The sequence below is a fragment of the Chionomys nivalis genome, chromosome 19, assembly GCF_950005125.1.
Source record: "Chionomys nivalis chromosome 19, mChiNiv1.1, whole genome shotgun sequence".
Taxonomy (NCBI): Eukaryota; Metazoa; Chordata; class Mammalia; order Rodentia; family Cricetidae; genus Chionomys; species Chionomys nivalis.
In genome coordinates, this window is record NC_080104.1 from 6,643,474 (window position 1) to 6,668,076 (window position 24,603).

At 43.1% G+C, this 24,603-nt stretch overlaps 1 protein-coding gene across 1 annotated transcript in view; it reads left to right on the forward strand.

Moving 5' to 3' along the window:
- Tbc1d5 (TBC1 domain family member 5) overlaps positions 1 to 24,535 on the forward strand; it is a 446,307-nt gene extending 421,772 nt beyond the window's left edge. The window contains exons 20-23 of the mRNA XM_057794493.1: positions 1,387 to 1,486; positions 19,134 to 19,213; positions 21,218 to 21,361; positions 22,416 to 24,535. Coding sequence (XP_057650476.1) covers positions 1,387 to 1,486; positions 19,134 to 19,213; positions 21,218 to 21,361; positions 22,416 to 22,706 — 615 coding nt within the window. The 3' untranslated portion in view covers positions 22,707 to 24,535. The remainder of the gene's footprint in view (positions 1 to 1,386; positions 1,487 to 19,133; positions 19,214 to 21,217; positions 21,362 to 22,415) is intronic.
- The last annotated feature ends 68 nt before the right edge of the window (positions 24,536 to 24,603 follow it).

The following is a 24,603-nucleotide window of genomic DNA, read 5'->3' on the forward strand; positions in this document are numbered from 1 at the left end:
GTTGTAGACAGAGACTGCTCATTTGTTTTCCAGCTGCCCAGACCTAAAATAATCACACAGAAACTGTGTTAGTTATAACACTGCTTGGCCAGTAGCTTATGCATATTTCTAGCTAACTCTTACATCTTAAATTAACCCATTTCTATTATTTTGTATTTTACCACAAGGCTCGTGGTTTACAGTAAGGTTCTGGCTGGCGGCTCATGTCTTTTTCCTTCAGAGGCTACACAGCTTCTCTCCTGACTCTACCTACTTTCTCTTCTAGCTCTGCTTAGAATTCCCACCTTGCTCTATTTTGTCCTGTAATAAGTCCAAGCAGATTCTTTATTCATTAAACAATAAAAGCAACACATAATACAAAAGGACATCCCACATCATGTTTCCTTAAAAAGACTTTAATCTTTGTGTCCTTGTTGTTTGTTTAGTTTGATGACTCAACATAGAAGACCCATCTCTAGAAACAAAATACCCCAGCTCTTTATCAGGGGAGGAAATATAAGACTAGCCTCTTACCAGCTGCTGAGAAAGCTCACATTGTAAGATATTTTCATTGTCTAGACAATGAGGAGGCTTCTGGTATAAACAGGTTTCTCAGATGTGTGTATATGAAGAAAAATGGAATTGCCTACAAAGTATGAGCTAGTCAAACTCAGTTTCCCCTTTTAATTTTTATTGCTCAATATTTAGAAAGATATTAGATGGCCAACACAAAATGAACTTTGTGTTTTGTGCTGTTGTAGACTTTCTATTTCATCTTGGTTTAACATTTATGATTTATTGGGTTTTGGTGGTGGTTATTGTTTGCTTCTTTTGTTTTTAATTTTTGTGTCTTTTGAAAGAGAAGCAGAGAGAATATAAAACTGGTGAGTAGGGAGGTGGAAAGGGGCCAGAAGAAGCAAGGGGAGGGGAAATATGATAAAGAAATTATATGAAATAAAAATATATTTCTGTACTTTTATGCAAAGTTTGTATGTTTACAGTTAGCCAGAGCCAGAATTTGATTAGGAATACTTGGGGGTTTTTTGAGGGGGTTGTCTCTGTTCTACTGTTTCTCTTGGTGATGGTAGTAGTGGCCTTGCTTTTATCTGTTTCCGCCCCCCCCCTTAAGTTTTGTCTATATAAGGAGGCTGGGTGTGGTGGCACAGGCCTTTAATCCTCAAACTTCCTAAGTTTGGGAGAGGCAGGTAGTGTTAAGGCCAGACTGGCCTACATAGAGAGGTCCTTGATATCAAGGGCTACAAAGTAAGGCCACATTTAAAAAAAAATAAAAAAATAAAAAAAATAAAAAAAAAACAATGTCGGATCATATGTATACTTAGTAGTTTTTATTTTTCTTTTAATCTTTATCTCTCTCTCTCTCTCTCTCTTTTTTTTTTTTTTTTTAAGGAAGAGGAATTGGAAGCCCAGATTTCCTTCCTCCAAGGACAGCTGAATGACCTAGATGCTATGTGCAAGTACTGTGCCAAGGTCATGGACATGCATCTTGGTAAGTGAGCTATGTTAGCCTTGAAGTAATGACAATCAGAGCAGTGACGGTGGCACTACTGTGTACTAGGCACATGTTAAGCTCTTGTTACATGAATCTTCTCATTTACTTCTAACAAAAACCACTGTGCTTGAAGTATTGTCACTACCCACATTGTCCTGATGAAGAAACAAGCGCATGAAGTAAAATGTGCCAAGATTAAACCACAAGTAAGCAGAGTAGGAATTCAAATCAGTGGAAAACAAATGTATCTTTTACCTCCTGACTGCCACAGTGTCTTTGTAGAGAGCTGCATCCCTCAGACCCGTAGGATGAGCTTCTGAAATCAGTCTGCCACGGTCAGTCACACAATGCTAACTGATGGTTCTCTCTGTAGTTATAAAACCATACCTATAGGACCTCAGAACTAGAAATGTCCTAATTAATGTTCTGATTACATACGAGTCACATCTGGAGGTCTTCTGAGATTACTCAATTTGTGAAGGTCCTGGGATTAATACTCAAATCGGTCTGCTGAAGCATTTTGTATGACTGTAGTAGTTACATGGTACTTGCCGAAACCTCTGTTGTGAATGTTATCACTTGTTCTTAGCCCATTTGTAGTATGTTGCTCTAGGGTCACATGAGAAATCATCAGCACAACCAAGTGTCTGTCTGTCTGTCTGTCTCTCTCTCTCTCTCTATCTATCTCTGTCTCTCTCAATCTCTCTCTCAATCTTTCTCTCTCAATCTCTCTCTCTCTCTCTTTCTCTCTCAATCTCTCTCTCTCTCTCTCTCTTTCTCTCTCAATCTCTCTCTCTCTCTTTCTCTCTCTCTCTCTCTCTCATACACACACACACACACACACACATCTCTGATGGGAAAGCAGGGGTGTTCACCAAGGCCTTCTCCCACTACCAGTCCCTCTGTATGTAACCCATCCTTGGAGTCTGCCCTGGATATGACCTCTTAACTTCAGAGCCCAGCAAGCTGTCTCTTAGGCCTATAAGGCTGAGCGTCTAAAACAATTGACCAATGTATCTGTCACTTAGGTAGCCTAAACCATGTTAACTTCAGGTGAGCAATAACATCCTTCCACTGTCTCAAGGTGTGGAAAGATGCCAGTATAAGTGACTGACTGGCATCTGTTACCACATGAGGCAACTGGCTGGGCCATAGCCTACTCTAACTTCTCTTTTCAAGCCTTTATTGGGGAAAAGGTGACAAAGAAACAATGAGAAAAGCTCCTGGTAGGTGATCCACAAAGAGGCTGAAGCCTGTCACACCCACAACAGCAGCCTAGCAGTGTGGCTCCTCTTCTTTCAGACCCTTTCTACACGTGGTACTTGATCATCTTAAAAGTGCATATGGGGAAGAGTGGGACTGAACCACCGTCCTAGGCTGGAGTGGGTCAGAGAAAGCAAGCTCCATTGTAGCCAGGAGCCAGTCCAGTCCCAGGACACTGGTGGACCAGGACTAAGCCAGCGACTTGGTCCAGAGCAGACCTGAGACAACAAACTCCACCTGAACAGGTACAGGGGAGTAACTGCTGAGCGAGTGAGCCAGAGCCAGAGACTGCTGAGGGTCCGGTCATGAATCTGGGACCTTCAAGGGAGTAGACCTAAGCCAGGAACCCTGTGGGTCTGGGCACGAGTCTAGGACCTCCGAGGAACTAGGCCTGAGCTAGGTCCTCTGCAGTTCTGGGCACGCCAGAGCCTGGGAACTCCAAGGGAATAGACCAGAACCAGAGACCATTGTAGGACCAACTCAGAACCAAGGACCTCTGCAGGAGGGGATCCAAACCTGAATTTACAGAAACAGGTCAAAGCCAGTAACCTAGGCCAAAGTAGGCCTGAGACAGCAAACTCCAAAGGAGTTGAACAAAGCCCAGGAGCACTGAGCAATCTCTAGGAACACAGAGTGACCAACGGGGTAACTAGAACTGTGGCACTGACTGTACAACAATGAACAACCATCTGAGCTTTGGATTTATTGGCATCTAGAAAATTAACCAACAGAATCTCAGACAGCCCCAGCCACACCAATTAGGGAAAAGATGAGTAGAAAAGGTAAAAACACATGCAACACCACAAAGAGCAACACAACACCAGTAAAAACTAAAGACCCTACAACAGTAAGATCTGAACAGCCAAATATAGATGAAGCAGAAGAAAATGACCTAAAAAATAACTTCAAGAGAATGTTTGAAACTCTTAGAGAGGAAATGAGAAATTCCCTCAAATAAATGGAGGAAAAGACAAACAAAAAATTGCAAGACATCAGCAAATTCCTTAAAGTAAACCAAGAAAAAGCAATCAAACATATGAAAGAAACTAGTCAAGACTTGAAAACTGAAATAGAGACAATAAAGAAAACATAAGCTGAGGGAATTATAGAAACAGAAATCATGAGAAAACAGTCAGGAACCACAAGCATAAACAGCAGAATTCAAGAGATGGAAGAGAGAATCTCCAACACTGAAGATACAATAGAGGAAATATACTCATCAATCAAAAAAAAAAAACACTAACAAAAGCTTAACCCAAAATATCCAAGAAATATGGAACACCATAAAAAGACCAAACCTAAGAATAATAGGTATAGAAGAAGGAGAAGTTCAACTCAAAAGCACAGAAAATTAACAAAATCATAGAAGAAAACCTTCCCAACCTAAAGAAAGATATGCCTATGAAAATACAAGAAGCTTACAGAACACCAGATAGACTGGATCCAAAAAAAAGTCCCCTCTCCACTTAATAATCAAAACACTAAACATGTAGAGCAAAGAAAGAATATTAAGAGCTGCAAAGGAAAAAGGCCAAATAACATATAAAGGCAGACCTATCAGAATTGCACCTGACTTCTCATTGGAGACAATGAAAGCCAAAGGTTGTGGTCAAGCGTTATGCAGACGTTAAGAGACAACAGATGCCAGCCCAGACTACTATACCCAGCAAAACTTTCAGTCACCATAGAAGGACAAAACAAGATATTCCATAACAAAACCAGATTTAGCCAATACCTAATCACAAACCCAGCCCTACACAAAATACTAGAAAGAAAACTTCAACCCAAGGAAGTTGGCTTCACCAACAAAAACACAGACAATTGATGGTCTCATAGCAGCAGAAGGGGAAAACACACAAATGAACATCACCAACAATGAAAACTAAATTAACAGGATATAGCAATCACTGGTCATTAATATCCCTTAATATAAATGGACTCACCTATAAAGAGGAACAGGCCAAAAGATTGGATACGAAAACAGAATCCATCCTTTTTCTGCATACAAGAAACACATCTCAACCTCAAAGACAGACATTGTCTCAGAGTAAAGGGTTGAAAAAAAATATTCCAGTCAAATGAACATAAGAAACAAGCAGTGTAACTATCCTAATATCTAACAAGACTTCAAACTAAAATCAATCAAAATAAAGAAGGACATTTCATATTAGTCACAGGAAAAATTCATCAAGAGGAAAACTCAATACCGAACATCTATGCCCCAAATACAAGGGCACCCTCATAGGTAAAAGAAAAACTTCTAAAGCCTAAGTCATACATTAAACCACACTCACTAATAGTGGGAGACTTCAACGCTCCACTCTCACCACTGGACAGGTCAGTCAGACAAAAAACAGAAATAAGAAAACTAACAGATGTTATGTCTCAAATAGACTTAGCAGACATCTATAGAATATTCCATCCAAACACAAAAGGATATACCTTCTTCTCAGCATCAAAATTAAATAAAGACCAGATAAGCAAATTAAACAGACCTATAATGCCTGAAGAAATACATCAAAAGTCTCCAAACCAAAAAAAGCCCAGGACCAGATGGCTCTTGCTCAGAATTCTATAAGATTTTCAAAGAAGAACTAATACCAGTACTGCTCAAATTATTCCACACAGTAGAAACAGAAGGAACCTTGCCAAACTCTGTTTATGAGGTTATAATTACCTTGATACCCAAACCACAGAAAGACATTACTGAGAAAGATAATTACAGACCAATCTCACTCATGAACATTGATACAAAAATACTAGGTAAAATACTGGCAAATCGAATCCAAGAACACATCAGAGCCATCATCCACCATGATCAAGTCAGCTTCATCCCAGAGATGCAGAGATAGTTCAACATACAAAAATCTGTCAACGTAATCCACCATATAAACAAACTGAAAAATAAAAACCACATGATCATTTCATTAGATGCCAAAAAAGCTTTTGACAAAATACAACATCCCTTCATGATAAAGGTCTTGGAGAGAGCAGGGATACAAGGAACATACCTAAACATAATAAAGGCAATATATAGCAAGCCAACAACCAACATCAAACTAAATGGAAAGAAACTCCCAGTGATCCCACTGAAATCAGGAACAAGACAAGGTTGTCCACTCTCTCCCTATCTATTCAATATAGTCCTTGAGGTCCTAGCTAGAGCAAGAAGATACCAAAGGAGATCAAGAGGTACAATCAGAAAAGAATAAGTCAAACTCTATTTGTTCATAATATGATAGTTTACATAAGCGATTCCAAAAATTCTACCAAGGAAATTCTACAACTCATGAACACTTTCAGCAGTGTAGCAGGATACGAGATTAACTCAAAAAAAAAAAAAAAATCGGTAGCCCTCCTGTACACAGATAATAAAAAGGGTGGGAAAGAAATCAGAGAAACATCACCCTTCACAATAGCCACAAATAGCATAAAATATCTCGGACTAACTCTAACCAAACAAGTAGAAGACTTGTATAACAAGAACTTTAAGTCTTTAAAGAAAAAAAATTGAAGAAGACACCAGAAAGTGGAAAGATCTCCCATGCTCTTGAGTAGGTAGAATTAACAAATAAAAATGGCAATCTTACCAAAAGCAATCTACAGATTCAACGCAATGCCCAGCAAAATCCCAGCAAAATTCTTCACAGACCTCAAAAGAATAGTACTCAACTTCATATGGAAAAGCAAAAAAACCAGGATAGCCAAAACAATCCTGTACAATAAAAGAACTTCTGGAGGCATCATAATCCCTGACTTCAGACTCTATTACAGAGCTACAGTACTGAAAACAGCCTGGTATTGGCATAAGAACAGACATGAACATCAATGGAACTGAATAGAAGACCTGGATATCAATCCACACATCTTAGAACACCTGATATTTGACAAAGAAGCAAAAAATATCAAATGGAAAAAAAGAAAGCATATTTAACAAGTGGTGCTGGCATAACTGGACATCAACGTGTAGAAGAATGAAAATAGACCCATATCTATCACCACGCACAAAACTCAAGTACAAATGAATCAAAGACCTTAACATAAAGCCAGCCACACTGAACCTTATAGAAGAGAAAGTGGGAAGTACACATGAACGCATTGGCACAGGAGACCACTTCCTAAATAGAACCCCAGCAGCACAGACACTGAGAGAAACAATAAATGGGACCTACTGAAACTGAAAAGCTTCTGTAAAGCAAAGGACATGGTCAACAAGACAAAACAACAGCCTACAGAATGGGAAAAGATCTTCACTAACCCCACATCAGACAGAAGTCTGATCTGCAAAATATACAAAGAACCTAAGAAATTGGTCATCAAAAGAACAAATAATCCAATAAAAAAATGGAATACAGACCTAAACAGAGAACTCTCAACAGAGGAATCTAAAATGGCTGAAAGACACTTAAGGAAATGTTCAACATCCTTAGTCATCAGAGAAATGCAAATCAAAACAACTCTGAGATTCCATCTTACACCTGTAAGAGTTGCCAAGATCAAAAACACTGATGACAACTTATGCTGGAGAGGTTGTGGGATAAAGGGAACATTTCTGCACAGCCCCTTTGGATGTCAGTGTGGCGATTTCTCAGAAAATTAGGAAACAACCTTCCTCAAGACCCAAGTAATACCACTTTTGGGTATATACCCAAAGGATGCTCACCCCTGCCACAAGGGCATGTGCTAAGCTATGTTCATAGCAGCATTGTTTGTCATAGCCAGAACCTGGAAACAACCGAAATGTCCCTCGACTGGAAAATGGATAAGGAAAATGTGGTACATTAACACAATAGAGTACTAAGCTGCAGGGAAAAAGAAAGACATCTTGAATTTTGCAGGAAAATGGATGGAGCTATAAAACATTGTTTTGAGTGAGGTAACCCTGACACAAAAGACAATTATCACTTGTGCTCACTCATAAGTAATTTTTTAAACATAAAACAACAAAAACCAGCCTACAAATTACAATCCCAGAGAACTTAGACAACAATGAAGACACTAAGAGAGTAGGAAAAGACAAGATATCCTGAGTAAATTGGGAGCATGGGGACCTTGGGAGAGGGTTAAAGGGCAGGGGAGAGTCTGGGAGGGGAGCAGAGAAAACTGTAGATCTCAATAAATACCAGTTTTAAAAAGTGCATATGCACTCAGGAGGCAGAGGCAGGCAGATATCTGTGAGTTCAAGGCCAGCCTGGTCTACAGAGCAAGTTCCAGGACAGGCTCCAAAGCTACACAGAAAAATCCTGTCTCAAAAAGAAAGTGCATATGGGACTAGCTAAAAACATTGCATATTAACAGAAGCCTCCATAGTCCCAAGGGTACTCCTATCGAGGGTACTCCCACCAAGGGTAACTCCCACCAAGCGTACTCCACCAAGGCTAACTCCCACTGAAGGTACTCCCACCAAAGGTACTCCCCCCGAGGGTACTCCACCAAGGGTACTTCACCAATAGTAACTCCCATTGAGGGTACTTTCTCTGAGGGTACTTTCTCAGAGGGTACTTCCACCAAGGGAACTCCCACTGAGGGTAACTCCCACCAAGGATACCAACCAAGGGTAGTCCCACTAAGGGTACTCTCATGTGGTCGCTGTATATGTGTTTTCTGTATCTTTGCTACTTCAGTCAGTGATCTTTTTATTATTTGGATTTTAGTTTTGAGCAAAGAAATGCTTGGGAGAAAGATTTACCAACACTTGGGGAAAATAACTTTTTAGGAAATTTCCCTCTTACTGTCTGTTGTCCACAGCAGCTTGTGAAGCAGTGTCCTCTGCTCTGATGCTGGTCTTTGAATTAGTGCTAACAGAGTATTCCTCAAGGCATAGAAGGGAACAACACTTTCATTAGAATGGAAAGAAACGCATACGCTAGCTGTGAACGTTTAGTTAACGCTAGAGTAGATTTGTGTGCACATTTCACTCTCAGACAGAATCCTTTCATGTAGCTCTTGACTTACTCCCCATTTAAATCGCATGGCTGCATTTTTAAAGATGGGATTGAAGGATGCAAGGAAGAACTGCCTTCCCCAGGACCATAGTTACATCTCAGCATCTATACCGAATAGCAGCATTTGCTTCTGGTTGTAGGGAATTTTCACCTGAAGAAGGTTACTAACTTGCCAGTTGTTATTTTAATTCCTCTAGTATTCTTTATATATGATGATGTTTGTGATTTCTAATTAAAAAGAAGATCAAAATCGGGAAGACTGAAATGTCCGTTAGTAAGAGATTGACTGTTTTACAGCAGTGCAGTCTGTAAGATTAAAATGTTTTTCTTTATTAACATGCATTAAGTTTAAAAAGCAGGGACAGAATGTATTTGATATGATAAAACCATTCACAGAAATTGCTTAGCTAAAAGAAATATTATAAGCAGACTTTCCAGGGAACCTAATCTGTGTGCTTGAAATTAGAGGCAGTTGCTGAAAATGTGTAGACAGCTTCAGTGTGGGCTACGCTTGGAGGTCAGCCTGTATACAGAGCAGGCAAGAGGTGCTGGTGAGAGTGGCAGGGGTGGCACCTGAGAAATGAGCACCTGCCAGGCTGTGTGTGGTCTCAGTAAAATGAGACAAGATTAGTAGTCTTTCCAGTCAGATTCAGCAGGGATCATTTCCTCTTGTCCTTGTGTGACTCAGGAAGCCCAGGCTCACAGCACTTACTTTTGACTTATTCTGGACCCCACAACTTACAAGTTGAAGACCTGGGTGTAGAGAAAAAGAGACAACTGGATCAAGAAACCAATCTCTGAGCCCAGAGCCAGTGAGGCCTGACCTGGATCTGAAACCTGAGAAAGGGAAAGAAACATCATTTTCCCTGAACCCAAGACCAAATGCCCTGGCTCTGAAACACACTTTGTCCCTAGAATCAGAGCCACTGACAGAAATGTGCTCTGCTCCTAAGATCAGAGTCAAAAGGCTGAAAAATACCAGTAAAAGAGACACAATTTGACCATGAAATCGGACCCATCTCTGCCCCTGTGCCCAACCAATCCCTGAGCAGGGAAAAGTAACCAGTCCCTCCCCTCCCAGCCCCGGGTAAACCTCATCCCTAAGAAGCCCTATATGAGTCTATCTGCCTGTTCGGTTAGAGGCCTCCATTTATCCTTCCCTGGCAGAGGCAGCCACTCTCCTAGATTCCTCCTTCCCAAATAAATCTCTTTCTCAAAAGAGTCTTGGGTGAAGATCTTCAGTCGCTGGTGCAGAATAGAAGAACCTTGCTGGGACATCCCTTAGGAGACCGAGCTGAATAACATTGCTGAGACGCTCCCTAAGTGGGGCTGAGCAAGGCTGAGCAGAAGACAACTTTTTTGCTGGGGGATGAGATTGCTACATTTCTGTGGAGACTTCCACTTTAGCAGAGTGCTAGCAAAAGAAGTAACATCTTGGGCCAGAGAAGAAGCGGATATCTCTGCTAGGACATTCCCTTAAGGGAACAGAGAACTCAGCTGTAGCAGCTCTGCAGGAGAAGAGCAGGATTGCTGTATCCTGCGGGGAGACCATTCCCCACCCCACATCCCAGGTCCAGGTAGCCTGGCTTCCCTATAGTCAGGACACCTTTCCTCCAGAGCTTAGCTGTTCTACTGTGGCTCTCAGTATAGCCTTGGCTTCCTGATAAGTCAGACTGTCTCCACAACTCCACAGCCATAACACATTCCCCTACACTGGGTCCAGTATTATACTCCTGACACATACTGGTTTATCAAATGCCACCAAAAGATGCCCAGAATTTGATACGTTGGCCCTAACATTAGGTTGTGAACAAGAATAACTTAATCACTACTTGAGTCCTGGACACTTTCCGACATGGGGCCTGCTGAGCCTTGGCTCTACATGGGATGTAGGCTGCCAAGGTAGCTGTGTGTGCCCTCTGAGAGCACTCTTATACCGGTTCTACCTTGGCTTTCTTTGGTCATGGACATTACTTTCTTGATTTTCTTTTTATCTCGAGAGAATTCCTTATCAGTCTCTACATTCCCATCATGTGTGCAATAAGTGACTTAAATTGTCAGGTATTAGGCAAGGCTATTTTATAGCTGGTAGCAGAGCGAATAAAGGAAAGCTTCTTGGAGAAAAATTCTACACTGATGTATGTTCAAAAGGCTGGCAGACTGGTGCTTCTCGTCCTGCTCTGGAGCGCAGGACTGAAGGAGGACTTGTCTTATCAGGGTCCTTGTTTTATTAACTCAATATAAAACACAAAGATTCAGAATTAAAAATATGTGTTTTATTAGGTCTAAACCTTCGCTGTCAATTTCGGGCTATTTCTGACATGTTCATCTTCCTGTTGCCGTTCCCCCTTCTCACCACCCTGACAGTTAAGTGGAAAGCTACTGACAATAGTAGCCTCTGTGGCTGAGCTCGGGCATTTTAAAAATTGCTGAATTTCATAAATATGTGCATGTAAGCGGACAGCCTAAACTTGTATGATCTTGAGGACCATGTGTAGAGTGTTTTCAGTGTGTACACAAGCCGTCTTTTCTGCTGAACTCCCATTTCCAGGGCAGATGCTCCAAACTGAAATGCCCCCACTAGATTGTTTGGGACGTAGACCCTCATATCCTATAACAGGTTGCCTTTATGTAGGTATGTCATACTTAAAATAGAAGGAGCATATGCAGTGATCTAGAGGAAACTGCCTTTCTGTATTGCTAAGAGTATTATAATTCATAGCATCTGAGAACATTAAAGATGTTTGGGACTGATGAGATGACTCATCTGTTTTTGCAAAGGACCAGAGTTTGTTTCCCAGCACCCTTATCAGGTGACTCACAGACATCTTTTTTTCTAGATCCAGGGGATCCAACACCCTCTACTGCCTTTTGCAGGCAATTGAATGCGTGCACACGCACACGTACATGTAAACACACACACAAACCACACACAAATCAAATGTTTTTAAGAATATTAAAACATGTAAGTTTACTGAAAATGCCACATCTGTTCTGTATTTCACAGAAGATGAAGAAAAGGTTCAGAAAAGCTGGAGTCAAGCCCCAGTCCTCTCTGGGCCTGGGACACTCAGTTCAGTGGCTCCTTCAGATATGCACTATTTGTGGAACACAATTACTGATTTTGCAAGTCATAATATTTATGCTAGCATTAGCTGAGCAGGCCAGGGTTAAAAACCAATTTCCCTCTATAATAACTTTTATGACTCTTACTTCCTGATCATTTATAAGCACAATTTTCAGTGGATGTCTGTGGGAAATGATCGTATCCAAATCTTTCATCTTTATTAAACTCATGCTGAGTTCTTAGTGTCAGTGTTCTGATGTTTCCCCTCCAATCCCATAGCTCCCTTTGGAAGAAGATAGTGCAGTAGGCCATGTCACCGCTCCCTGGCACAGTCACAGTGGGTAGCGGTCCAGCCAGGAACAGTCCCTCTAGTGACCTGTGCCTACAAGGAGGTGCTCCAGTGACGTGTACAAGTGCATGTGCACACACATCTATCTGGGTGTTCATTCGTTTGGTTTTGCTAAACCCATCATGACAGTGAGTTGTCTTTTTGCTTGAAGACTTAGTGTCATATACATATTTAGTAGTCGTGCCCTAGGATTTAATAAGTAATGTCCCTCCATTGCTCCGTTTAGGATCAGCAGCTGTTCTGGAAGATGAGTGCAAAATAGAACTTGTGCTTATATTTTCTGTGCAATGCGCTTTTATTTTCCAAAGACAAATTTTCAAGGGAATTCTTGGTTAAAAATTCTGTACAATTTTCTGAAAACCAGAATTAAATGTAATGTTTAACATTCTTGCTTTTGAAAGGATTTCTTGTGCCATAGTTGACAAGGAGAAAGTCTAGCTCAGTTCCTTATTTACCTTAGTAGGGCATCATAAAATGTTGTTTCTCTTCACATCCCTCTGCCACTCCTCATTCTAGGTCAGAACAGTCACTCTGTGTGCTTTTGTTCCTGTCTATTCTAGGTCAGAACAGTCATTCTGTGTGCTTTTGTTCCTGTCTATTCTAGGTCAGAACAGTCATTCTGTGTGCTTTTGTTCCTTGTCTATTCTAGGTGAGAACAGTCATTCTGTGTGCTTTTGTTCCTTGTCTATTCTAGGTGAGAACAGTCATTCTGTGTGCTTTTGTTCCTGTCTATTCTAGGTCAGAACAGTCATTCTGTGTGCTTTTGTTCCTGTCTATTCTAGGTGAGAACAGTCATTCTGTGTGCTTTTGTTCCTTGTCTATTCTAGGTGAGAACAGTCATTCTGTGTGCTTTTGTTCCTTGTCTATTCTAGGTGAGAACAGTCATTCTGTGTGCTTTTGTTCCTGTCTATTCTAGGTGAGAACAGTCATTCTGTGTGCTTTTGTTCCTGTCTATTCTAGGTCAGAACAGTCATTCTGTGTGCTTTTGTTCCTTGTCTATTCTAGGTGAGAACAGTCATTCTGTGTGCTTTTGTTCCTGTCTATTCTAGGTCAGAACAGTCATTCTGTGTGCTTTTGTTCCTGTCTATTCTAGGTCAGAACAGTCATTCTGTATGCTTTTGTTCCTGTCTGTCTATTCTAGGTGAGAACAGTCATTCTGTGTGCTTTTGTTCCTGTCTGTCTATTCTAGGTGAGAACAGTCATTCTGTGTGCTTTTGTTCCTTGTCTGGGAAGGAGATGAGAACAGTCATTCTGTGTGCTTTTGTTCCTTGTCTGGGAAGGAGATGAGAACGAGCCCTACTGCTCGCACACCAGTATTTACTGAGACCTGTTTGCCAGTGGAGATGCGGGCTCTGGGAGTAGGTAGAGAAGAAATGTGTGTGGGCAGGTGGGGGGAGGGGTAAAACCTTGATGAGAGATCAGAAACAAAAAATATGTTTTCAGGGTGACTGAGTCTGACTCCATTTGGAGCAACAGGAAAATGGTTCTTGTCTAGATGTTCAAAGAGTCCACAAGTTATGCAGCTACTGCTCAAGTAGCATAGCCTGCTGCTAGCCTGTGCGAAGTGACTGCGCCAGCTGCTGTTCCCAGCAGTCCTGTGTCTGCTATCCCTGAGCATGAGGACAAACAGTGTCTGCTTCCCACCCTTGCCACTGAAAACCTAGAAATGAAGATACCTTTATTCTGTCATTGCAGAGTAGTGACTGGACAGCGGTGGCGTACACCTTTAATCCCAGCACTCAGGAGGCAGAGGCAGGTGGCTATCTGTGAGTTCAAGGCCAGCCTAGTCTACAGAGCTCGTTCCAGGACAGTCTCTAAAACTACACAGAGAAACCCTGTCTCGAAAAATCAAAAGAAAAAAAAAAGAAGAAAGAAAGAAATTAGAGTAGTTCATATACCATTTCCATTACCCTCAGAATCAAAGGTCTATTTTTTAAATTACTATTTTGTGTATATGGTGTTTTGCCGCATGTATGTATGTAGGCCTTGTGTGTATAGGGCTCGAGGAAGCTGGAAAGGGTGTCAGATCCCTGGGAACTGTAGTGATTGCCAGAGTGTGAGTGCTGAAAACTGACCCTTTGGATGAGCAGACCCAATGCTCCTCACTGCTGAACTATCTCTCCATTGTTATATGGATGTTTTAGTGAGTAACTGCCACGGGGGGGGGAAATAGATATATTATGGCATTTCCCCTTTGGTTTCAGTGTAAAATGTAATATAATATCTAAGTATAAAATACAAAGAGTAAATTACTCTTTTATCTGTAGACACAGAATGAACGACCTTTACGCTATAATGTGTTCTGTCTTTTGTCGTGAAGGGAAGTGTACATTAAAATGGAAATTTGCACACCTTCCATTTCTCCTTTCCTTTTTAAGTTGTGTGAAGACCTGTCTGTTTTCCCGTGCAGCTGGAGCTTGGAGAGCAGGCTTGCTGGAGGGTATTGCTTAGCCGCAGCCATGCTGCTTGCCGTACAAGCCACTCTGCACTCAAAAAAGCAGCCTCTTGAAGAGATGCTTCATCTTTATTTGAATGTCTTTACCCTGAAATTTTTTGGGGGGTGGTTTTTGGGGTTGGGGGGGTGTTCGTTTGTTTGGTTGGTTTGGTTTCAAGACAAGGTTTCACTGTGTAGCCCTGAATGTTCTGAAACTTGCTCTGTGGACCACACTGTCCTCGAACTTTGAGATTCTCCTGCCTCTCTGCCTCCTGAGTGTTGAAATTAAAGGCATGTGCCAAAGGCATGTGCCATTGCCTGGCTTACCCTGAATTTCTTAAAGTGAGTTAAGTTATCTTAGTTAATTTGTTCCTGAAATTAAGTAAATATTTGATGTATAATATGGAGTTTCATCAGAGGCTAAAAAGCAGTTTAAGGACTTATGGCCATACCACTCTTAATGTGCATGACCTCAGAAGCTAAACAGGATCAAGCCTGGGTAGTGAGTGGATGGGAATTCTGAGGTTTAGAATTGCCAGTTGAATGCAGCTAACTCTGCAGGTCACCTGCTTGTCCCATTTCAGTAAATGCCCATTGTTAACTTCTTGGCATGTTGTATATGTTTCTAAAGTCTCCATTACTTGTTATGGTGGACCACTGCAGCCCCAACTAGACCTCTCTTGACTTAGCTTTCCAGGGTTACTTGTTCCTTGTATGTTTAACCTTCTTTTCAGACATATACATTCCTTCCAGTAGCTTGTATAGAGGTAGATTAGTAGTCATAAATTAAATCTGTTTTTATTATATAAAATTTCCTTTGTGCTTATATTATGGAAGACTGGTAGTTTTATTACATGTAATATTCTAATGGGAATCTGTAGTCTTTCATAATTTGTAAAACTTCAGTCCATTCTCTTCTCATTTTCAATGTCGCTGATGAAAAATCTGCTATGATTTTGATAGACTTGCCTTTGTATATTAGTTAGTTGATCTTAATCTCTTGCTGTTTTCAGTATCCTTTCTCTGTTTTGTGCATTAGTGTTTGAACTATTACGTGACACAGGGAGTTTCTTTTCTGGCCTCTGTGTTTAGTTCTCTATAAGCTTCTTGGAGCTCGATAGACATCTCTGCTTAGATTAGGGAAGCTTCCTGTTGATCTTGTTGACCAGGGTCTCTTCTCCCTCTGCCATAACTGTTATTCATGGGCTTGGCATGTTTTTATATAAAGTTCCACAGCTCCTGTGTGTTTTCTCTTCTGTTTGTTTGTCGCTGTTGTTAGTTTTGGTTTTGTCTTGACATTTTTCTTAGACCAAGTGAGACCAGATATTCTCTGTCCCACTTGAGCCAGTCTGTTGGTGAGGCTTCCTTCAGATTTTTTTTGTTTGATTTTTGATTTTTGAATTTTTCAAGTTTTATTTCATTTTGACTTGTCTTCAGAGATTCTATTTCTTTATTAGATTCTACTTTCATGTCTTGTATTGTTTTCATTATTTCATTAAATGTGTTTTTGTGGTCTTCATTCTAGCATTAATTCAGAGTGTCTTTGAGTTCTTCATCATGTTTATTATTGCTATTCCAAATTCATTGTCTTCTGAATCATCTAAGTTGCTTTTCTCAGGGGACATTACTATAGGGATACTCATTTTTGTTACAGTCTTCTTTTGGTTATTCATGATTGTATATTTCAGATGGCACCTAGGCATCTGCAGTTAGGTCATCAGTACTGTTTCTTAGTATGAAAATCTTATCTGTATTTTGTTGAGTATGTGTTTGAACCTGTTTCCTAATGCCCCATTTTATCAGGTGACCAGCATTCTAGAGCTTTAGTTTCACTCTCTGGGCAAAACAGTGCTGATGTTTGAGTGCAGTCTCAGCATGAGCCAAGACATGTTTCTAAGCTCAGAAGACCATAAATCCAGAAGATTCTCACAGCCAGTCTTCAGGAGTGTAGGGACATAGCCCCACCCATTGGGGGCGTGTTCGCCTCGGGCTAATGTTTACGGATAAATCTGCCGGGCGTGAGCCCAGCAGCCCTTTTCTTTTGCTCCGCTTTTCCTGTTCTCCGCGGGAACCTGTGGTCCTGTAAGTCTATTTCCTTATTAAAGCTGTATATATCTATATAATCTGTCTGCATTCATTTGCGCCGCCACACAGGAGTCCGGGGGAAATGCTTAGAACTCTTTAGGCATGGGTTTCTGGTGGGGTTGACAATTCAAATCTAGAATCCCTGCATGAAGAGGAGAGGCCAAGAGGTGGTGGAAGATGTTGTTGGTTGTTTTGTTTTCTTTTGTTTTTAACTCTTTTACTCTTTGATTCTTTGGAGGGCCTGTCACCAAACTCACAAATAACTTCATATGGAGACTTATTATTACAGCCTTAGCTTGGCTTGGTTTTGGCCAGCTTTTCTTAACTTATCCTGACTACCTTTTGCCTCTGGGCTTTTATCTCTCTCTATTTCTATATTCATTTCTCTACTTCTTACTCCATGCTTGCTGTATAACTGGGTGGCTGGTTCCTCAAGTCCTCCTCTCCTCCTTCTTTCACTGAGTCCTTCTTCCCAGATTTCTCCTATGTTTATTTCCTCTGCCTGCCAGCCCCACCTGTCCTTTCTCCTGTCTAGCTATTGTCCGTTCAGCTCTTTATTAGACCTAGCAGGTTTTAGACAGGCAGAGTAAGACAGCTTCGCAGAGTTAAACAAATGCAACATAAAAGAATGCAGCACATCTTTGCATCACTAAACAAATGTTCCACAGCATAAATGAATGTAACACATCTTTAACTAATATTCTACAACAGGAAGACACACAGAACACATGTTTGGTCCTCTGACAAAATAGAGGGGTTAATGAAGTTTCAGGTACACAACTTGTGAGCCTTTTTGGAGAGGGGTAGTACTCAGGTCTTGGGAATGGGTGGAGTTGGGAGTGTGACTCTGTTGTCTTGATAGAGAAGAAGCCAAGTATGGGCAGCAGGGAAGGTGGAGTTTGCATGGCACGGGTTCATTGGTGAAAGGAATCTAGATTTCCTGCCTAAAGGTGGGACAGGATATGGGTACTGAGCAGGAGTGGATGGGGTTATCAGCAGGAGTTAAGCCTTCCTACCTGAAAATGCAGTGCCAGAAAGAGCTTAAGGCAGGCATGAAGCATGTGTCACTAGGGCAGGTCATGAGGATGTGTGGAACACTGTTACAGGGTCTGATACTCCTCCTAGAGAGGGTGAGTCCACAGGTTGCAGGGATGAGTGGAATTAGTGACATGAGCTTAGTGTCTGCCTAGAGAAGGGGTCAAGTATGGATAGCAGGGATGGATAAAATAGAGAGCAGGATAGTCTTGGTGATGGACTCTGGACTGCCTGTCTAGGAGTGGGGGCTAAGGACTTTTAGTGTGGGCTAGGCAGGGTTGGTGGTGTGAGGAAATACCAGAAGGGGCACAAGAGAGGCACACATGAGACATGTATTCCTTGGGCAGGGAAGAATATAATGTTTCAAGAATTAGAGGTTAGCAGACACAGAAAGACAAATATCATATGTACTCACTCATAAGTGGATTTAGACATAAAGCAAAGAAAACCAGCCTACAATTCACAACCCAAGAGAATATAGACAACACAGAGGACCCTAAGAGGGACATACATAATCTAATCTATATGGGAAGTAGAAAAAGCCAAGATCTCCTAAGTAAATTGGGAGCATGGGAACCATGGGAAAGGGTTGAAGGGAAGGAGGGGGGAAGGAAGGGGAGCAGAAAAAAATGTATAGCTCAATAAAAATTAAAAAAAAAGAAATTTAAAAAAATAAAAAGAATTAGAAGTTGGATACTTTCTAAGGCCATTGTAATCAGAGAACTTAAAAGGTGTAAAGACTGTGGAACCTATTTAAAGTGAGCCTCAGACATGGTTTGCCTAGCAGTACCTTGTGTAAAATGTTTTAATTGTGTCTTCTTACCCCACAATACATAGCAGTGTGATGTATCAGTGGGTACTGAGAATCAGTGATGGTCAGCACTGGTTTGGCTGATCCCTTAGGTCAGTACTGAAGGAAACACCTATGGTCCTATGGTCCCTAGAGAACAGAAACCTTCTCCTTTAGAGACACGGGTTGAAGCAAGATGGCTCCATAGGCATTGGCATCTGAGATCTCAGTGCCATGAGATTTCCTTCTTACTATTAATATTCCACTGAATTGGCAGCATGATTTATCCTTACAAGTCAACAGAGACAACCTATTTATTTATTTTAGTCATGTAGGAGGACCTGATCTGTAGAAGGAAGCAGGTTAAGTACCATTGATCTGTCAGGTTGTGAAGAAAGCTCAAGGAAGAACTTGTCTTCCTATAAATGGGACAAGGGCTCCAGATCTGGTCGAACCCCAAGTCAGCGTCAGCGAGAGGTTCCCAGTGTCTCATGGGAGTGCAACACCACCCGCCATTACCAGCACACTCAGGAGTGCAGGGGTAAGCCTGCAGGTAGGGTCTGCTTGTCGGGCACAGTGTGCAGAGCAGCCTTAGTGGGTGACCTCTAAAGTTGTGTGGCAGTATGTAAGTTGTACACAGCGCATTTGTTATAAAATGTCATTTTTCTATTTTCAGTTAATATTCAAGATGTGGTATTACAAGAGAATTTGGAAAAAGAAGATCAAATTCTGGTTTCCTTGGCAGGTTTAAAACAGGTATGTGTGCTACTCTGATACTACGTGTGTGTTCCACAGTTCAGCCCTGTGCCTGCTCTGGGAGGATTACCTTACAATGTATAGGACCATTTAAGAGCCATTGTCCTCTGTCACTGATATCAGCCAGGTAGAGTTCCTTCTGAGTCTGCGCCTCTCACGCTCCTTACTCCTGAGGGCTCTATCTCACTGGCTCCCCTATCACCTGCCCCCTACTTCCTCTTCCTACAAGACCCATTGCATTTGCACCTTACCACAACACCAGGTTTGATCATTGTCTACAAATCCATGGATGCTGCTGGAAGCACAGACCATAATCACTACTTTCAAGTGGGCCCTGTGGCCCTCTGCCTGACCCTGGCAGGTCTCAGCAGGATGCAGGATCGATGAAAAGGAGCATGCTGCTGTCTGAACAGGCAGTGGGAGTGGAACCACTACCTGACTGGGAAACAGTACCTGTTTCTTAACATGATCAGACTTTAACCAGCCATTACTAAGTCCATAAATTTGAAATAGTTGGATTTTTACCAGTGGTTCATTTCTTACAGTACAATGATAACAATCATCCCACAATGTTCTCCGTCCATGGGGTTTATCTCAAGACCTTCCATGCATGCCTAACATCACAGGTTTGGCTGCATCATGAATATACTATATTTTCCCTATACACACTGACCTAAACTAAGGTTTCACTATTAGACACGGTGAGGGATTAATAACAGCAACTAAGAATAGAGCGACTATAACAACACAGTCTACTAAGGCTTGTGTGTATTCTCTCTTTGATGATCTAAAAGATGAAGTAGGGTAAGGGGAATGGGCTACTGTGTGAAGTAGGGCGGGTGTGTACTGTGCTGTAACACGTGACTACTGTGTGAAGTAGGCAGGTGTGTACTGTGCTGTAACACGTGACTACTGTGTGAAGTAGGGTGGGGTGTGTACTGTGCTGTAACACGTGACTACTGTGTGAAGTAGGGTGGGGTGTGTACTGTGCTGTAACACGTGACTACTGTGTGAAGTAGGGTGGGGTGTGTACTGTGCTGTAACACGTGACTACTGTGTGAAGTAGGGCGGGTGTGTACTGTGCTGTAACACGTGACTACTGTGTGAAGTAGGGTGGGGTGTGTACTGTGCTGTAACACGTGGCTACTGTGTGAAGTAGGGCGGGTGTGTACTGTGCTGTAACACGTGACTACTGTGTGAAGTAGGGTGGGGTGTGTACTGTGCTGTAACACGTGACTACTGTGTGAAGTAGGCAGGTGTGTACTGTGCTGTAACACGTGACTACTGTGTGAAGTAGGGTGGGGTGTGTACTGTGCTGTAACACGTGACTACTGTGTGAAGTAGGGCGGTGTGTACTGTGCTGTAACACGTGACTACTGTGTGAAGTAGGGTGGGGTGTGTACTGTGCTGTAACATGTGGCTACTGTGTGAAGTAGGACAGGTGTGTACTGTGCTGTAACACGTGACTACTGTGTGAAGTAGGGTGGGGTGTGTACTGTGCTGTAACACGTGACTACTGTGTGAAGTAGGCAGGTGTGTACTGTGCTGTAACACGTGACTACTGTGTGAAGTAGGGTGGGGTGTGTACTGTGCTGTAACACGTGACTACTGTGTGAAGTAGGGCGGGTGTGTACTGTGCTGTAACACATGGCTACTGTGTGAAGTACTGTGATACAGCACAGTTGTGATGAGCCGGACAGCAGAGTACATGGCAATGGGCGATCTGGACGAAGGGTTGATTCCCATCCTAGCGCTTCTGCAGGCTGTCTTACTAGAGAAGGTGAGAGATTTCAGCATACTGCTCAGACAAGCAGACAGCTTAAAACTTAGGACCTATTCTTTCTCGAAGTTCAGTGACTAGCGGTAACTAGAACTACAAAGTAAGGAATTACTGTAGGAAAAATGGGTCAATGACAAGTCTGCTTCAAATGTATGTGATGCTTAGCTACATTTAGCTACAAACTCATTTATCTTTTTGTTATTTTCTTTCCCCTTTGGAAATAGATCAAAGATATTCTGAAAGGTTCCCTGCGCTTCAACCAGAGCCAACTGGAGGCTGAGGAGAATGAACAGATTACCATCGCCGATGACCACTACTGCTCCAGTGGCCAGGACCAGAGCCACCAAGTTCCTAGGGCCACCAAGCAGGTACAGGAGTTTTGATGAATACTGAGGAGAATGGCTTTCACGAAGTTAACCTAGGTTCTCCGGAGTTACGAATAAGGCCAGTCCTATCAAAGCTCTTCAGGCTACTGGATATGAAGTTGAGCTGAGAGATAATCCAGCCTGAACCATAAGCACCATCATGCTCTCTAGAGCTAGAGGGGACGCTGTTCCTAGTGGTAACGAGACTAATGTCTCTGAGAGCTGCACAGTGCTTGCTCTGTAAGCCTGAGCCTCCGGCCACTCTGGGATGCCATGAGGAATCTATGGGCTTCCAGCTGTCTCTCTAGTCCTCTAGCACTGGAAGGACTCTGTAAACTGTCTCAACGCTGCCTGCAATGAATTCCTCCTGATGAGATCCCATTTTGCCAAAATCGTTCCCCTAACTTCTTGAGGAAGAACTTCTCATTAGTGCTCGGATTAAAAGTATGACCCAGAACACCCAGCTAACCCCAGACTTTTACGTGTGTCCATAGATATTAGTGTCTGTCGGCTAAAATGATAAAAATCCACTTAAAATTTTTTGTAAAGGGGAAAATAATTGTGGACTATGTGTTTTTCCACTGAACTTTACTTTCTTGATTTTCCTGTTTATTTTTCTTGATTTACTATTTATTACACTCCAGACGTGGTATCTCACATTCCAAAGCAGCTTTGTGAGCCTGCACCCGCCGCCTCACCCTGTCTCATTGATGTGAAATATAAGATTACAAGGGGCTCACGGGAGGCTGGTATCAGAGTATCATCTATGGCCTGGTAGCTGGCTCCTGGGCCTGACCCTCCTACAGTATGGACGCTGCATTTCCTTGCAGCTTTTCAAACAGTAGCTTGACTTCCCTCTCCTGGATGGCAAGTGTTTGCTTTCAGAGGGCTAGCAAGGCAGTGCGCTCTCACCGGCAGCATGTCTGCCAGAGCAACTATGCTCTTCCTAAATGAGGTACAGGGTGAGGTAACCCCTCATGGCCACCTTGCTCGCTGGCCTTTGTACAGGTTGTCATGCCGGCTGTCACCATCCTTTCCCTCTGGTTTTACCTCACAGGCCCCTTCAGAGATGCCGGGCTGCACAGGTGGAGGGACCCCCGATGACTTCATTCTGGTTAACAAAGAAGATGAGGGGCGCAGTGCCAGGGGGGCCTTCTCAAGCCAGTCCCAGCCTCTTCTCACCCTCAGAAGCACATCTGGGAGGAGCAGAGCGACCTGCTCCCCACTGGTCTTCTCAGACCCCTTGATGGGCCCAGCCTCAGCCTCCTCCAGCAACCCCAGCTCCAGCCCTGATGACGACAGCAGCAAAGACTCTGGCTTTACCATCGTCAGCCCCCTGGACATCTGAACACAGGGACCCGACTAGTGGAGACCCTGCTGCTGAACTAACTTTTTTTTTCCCAGCATGCATTTTGGCACTGGCACAACCCATCCTTTAACAAGAGGTTTCCTCTTTCCATGCCCTATGTTCACCAGAAGTGCAGGTAGAGCTTTCCACCTGACCCCATGACCCTTGCTCTGAGTTAGGGCGAAGTCAGGCACCCAGCTCCGTGTCCACTGTCAGACAGACCACAGTGGCACCGCTGTCTTCCATCCTCCTCCCCGGCAGCTGTTTCGCCTGCATCTAGCGGGAGGAGCTGCTTTCAGGACTTAATGTTAGCAAGGCTTCGGCCACAGGAAACTTGTTGATACTGTGTGGCAATCTGGCAGCCAGCCTCCCTGCTGCCTTCAGAAGCCCTGCTGCACTCAGAGTGAACTGGAGAAGCGGGGGCTCAGATTAGGACTCAAATTCTGGTTTGACTCAAGTACATTTCCAGGCCCTGGGCTGAATAAACTTCAGCCTCCACTGTTCTCCCTGAACTGCATTTCACCTTCTAGAATCTCCACAGGCATGAAGCATGAGGCGGCTGTAAGCTAAGGTGGCCTCTTACAATGAGCAGCACAAAGGGAAACCACATTTCCACCACCCAGAGCCAAACCCCCACTGAGAATTAGATTTGGAGTCCCTTCTGTGGGAGCAGGCTTCCTAAAAAAAACATTCCAGGTGCCAAAAGAGTGCAGGGCCCCTACTCAGCCGTCCCCACTCTGACACTCAGCTGTAAACTCATCCGGGTACTGCTTCAAGGATGGTTCTGCATGCCCTATGCCCCTGCCTGGGCTGCCACAGGTGTGCCACCTCCTCTGCTGGCAGAGTCAGAGCTGTGCCGGACACTCTTTCCTGCAAGGAGAAGGACTTTCTGTGCCCAAGCCAGCACTCCGCTGGGGACAGTGGGGACTGTTGGCAGGTGCAGCACCTGCTACACTTGCCTTGTGTCCCTCTCTGCAGAGGGCAGCAGCCTCTGGGCAGTGTCCCCTCCTTCACAGCACTGCCTTTCTCTGCAGACAAGCGCAGTGATGTGTGATGCTCCTCCATCTTGGAAACAGGGACACTAAAATCATCCCCTATGAGGACTTCTCCTTAGCTGTACTAGATGGCAGGGCTGATGGCTGCCATGGTAGCAGGGCTCAGCCAGTGTTCAATGAGCTCTGCCCATGCCTCGGATTAGTCCAGGGCCACCACATGGTGGGCATCCATTTTCCAAGGGAAGGTTGCCATCAGTCGCTTCACAGAGGCATCCGTACCCTTAGACCTAAGGAAGTATTTACTCACCCCTCCAGGCCTGGTACAGTGCTGGCCATGTCTGTCCCAGCTGAGACACTGTCTCCAACATTCTCTTTGCGTTGAGAAGAAGGATCATAGCTGATTGTTATTGTCTATCCACGGAGCCAAGAAGGTGACAGGCGATTCCCTGCCGTTTGAATGGGCATTTCACGGTCTTTAACCTACCTGCCCTGCCCGTGCCCCATCCTGTGCTGTGTGAGTGCCCCGTGAGAGCTCCTGGGTTCACACGGAGATGTTTCTGTGGCCCCCAGTTAGCCCGCTTTTCTGCTTGAAGAGTGCTGTGTTTACTAGGTGACTTCATTCTTCCTGTTAAACACTGCTTCCCTTTCTGTCCCCGACATTGCTGGTGCAGAATGTGTTCCTTCCCTGTACGTTATCAGGAACTCTGTCTAACTGCACATTTTAAAACCCTGGATACTGAACTTTTTTCTTTAGCCACATGGTAATCATCCGTTCTGATCGCTCACATTTTGATTATAGCAGCTAAATACAGTTTTATATATATGCCAAGCTTAGATTATGCCCCATTGTCATTTACTTTTTAAACATGTCTCTGTGTTTCTTGCAATCCCCTCTGATCAGA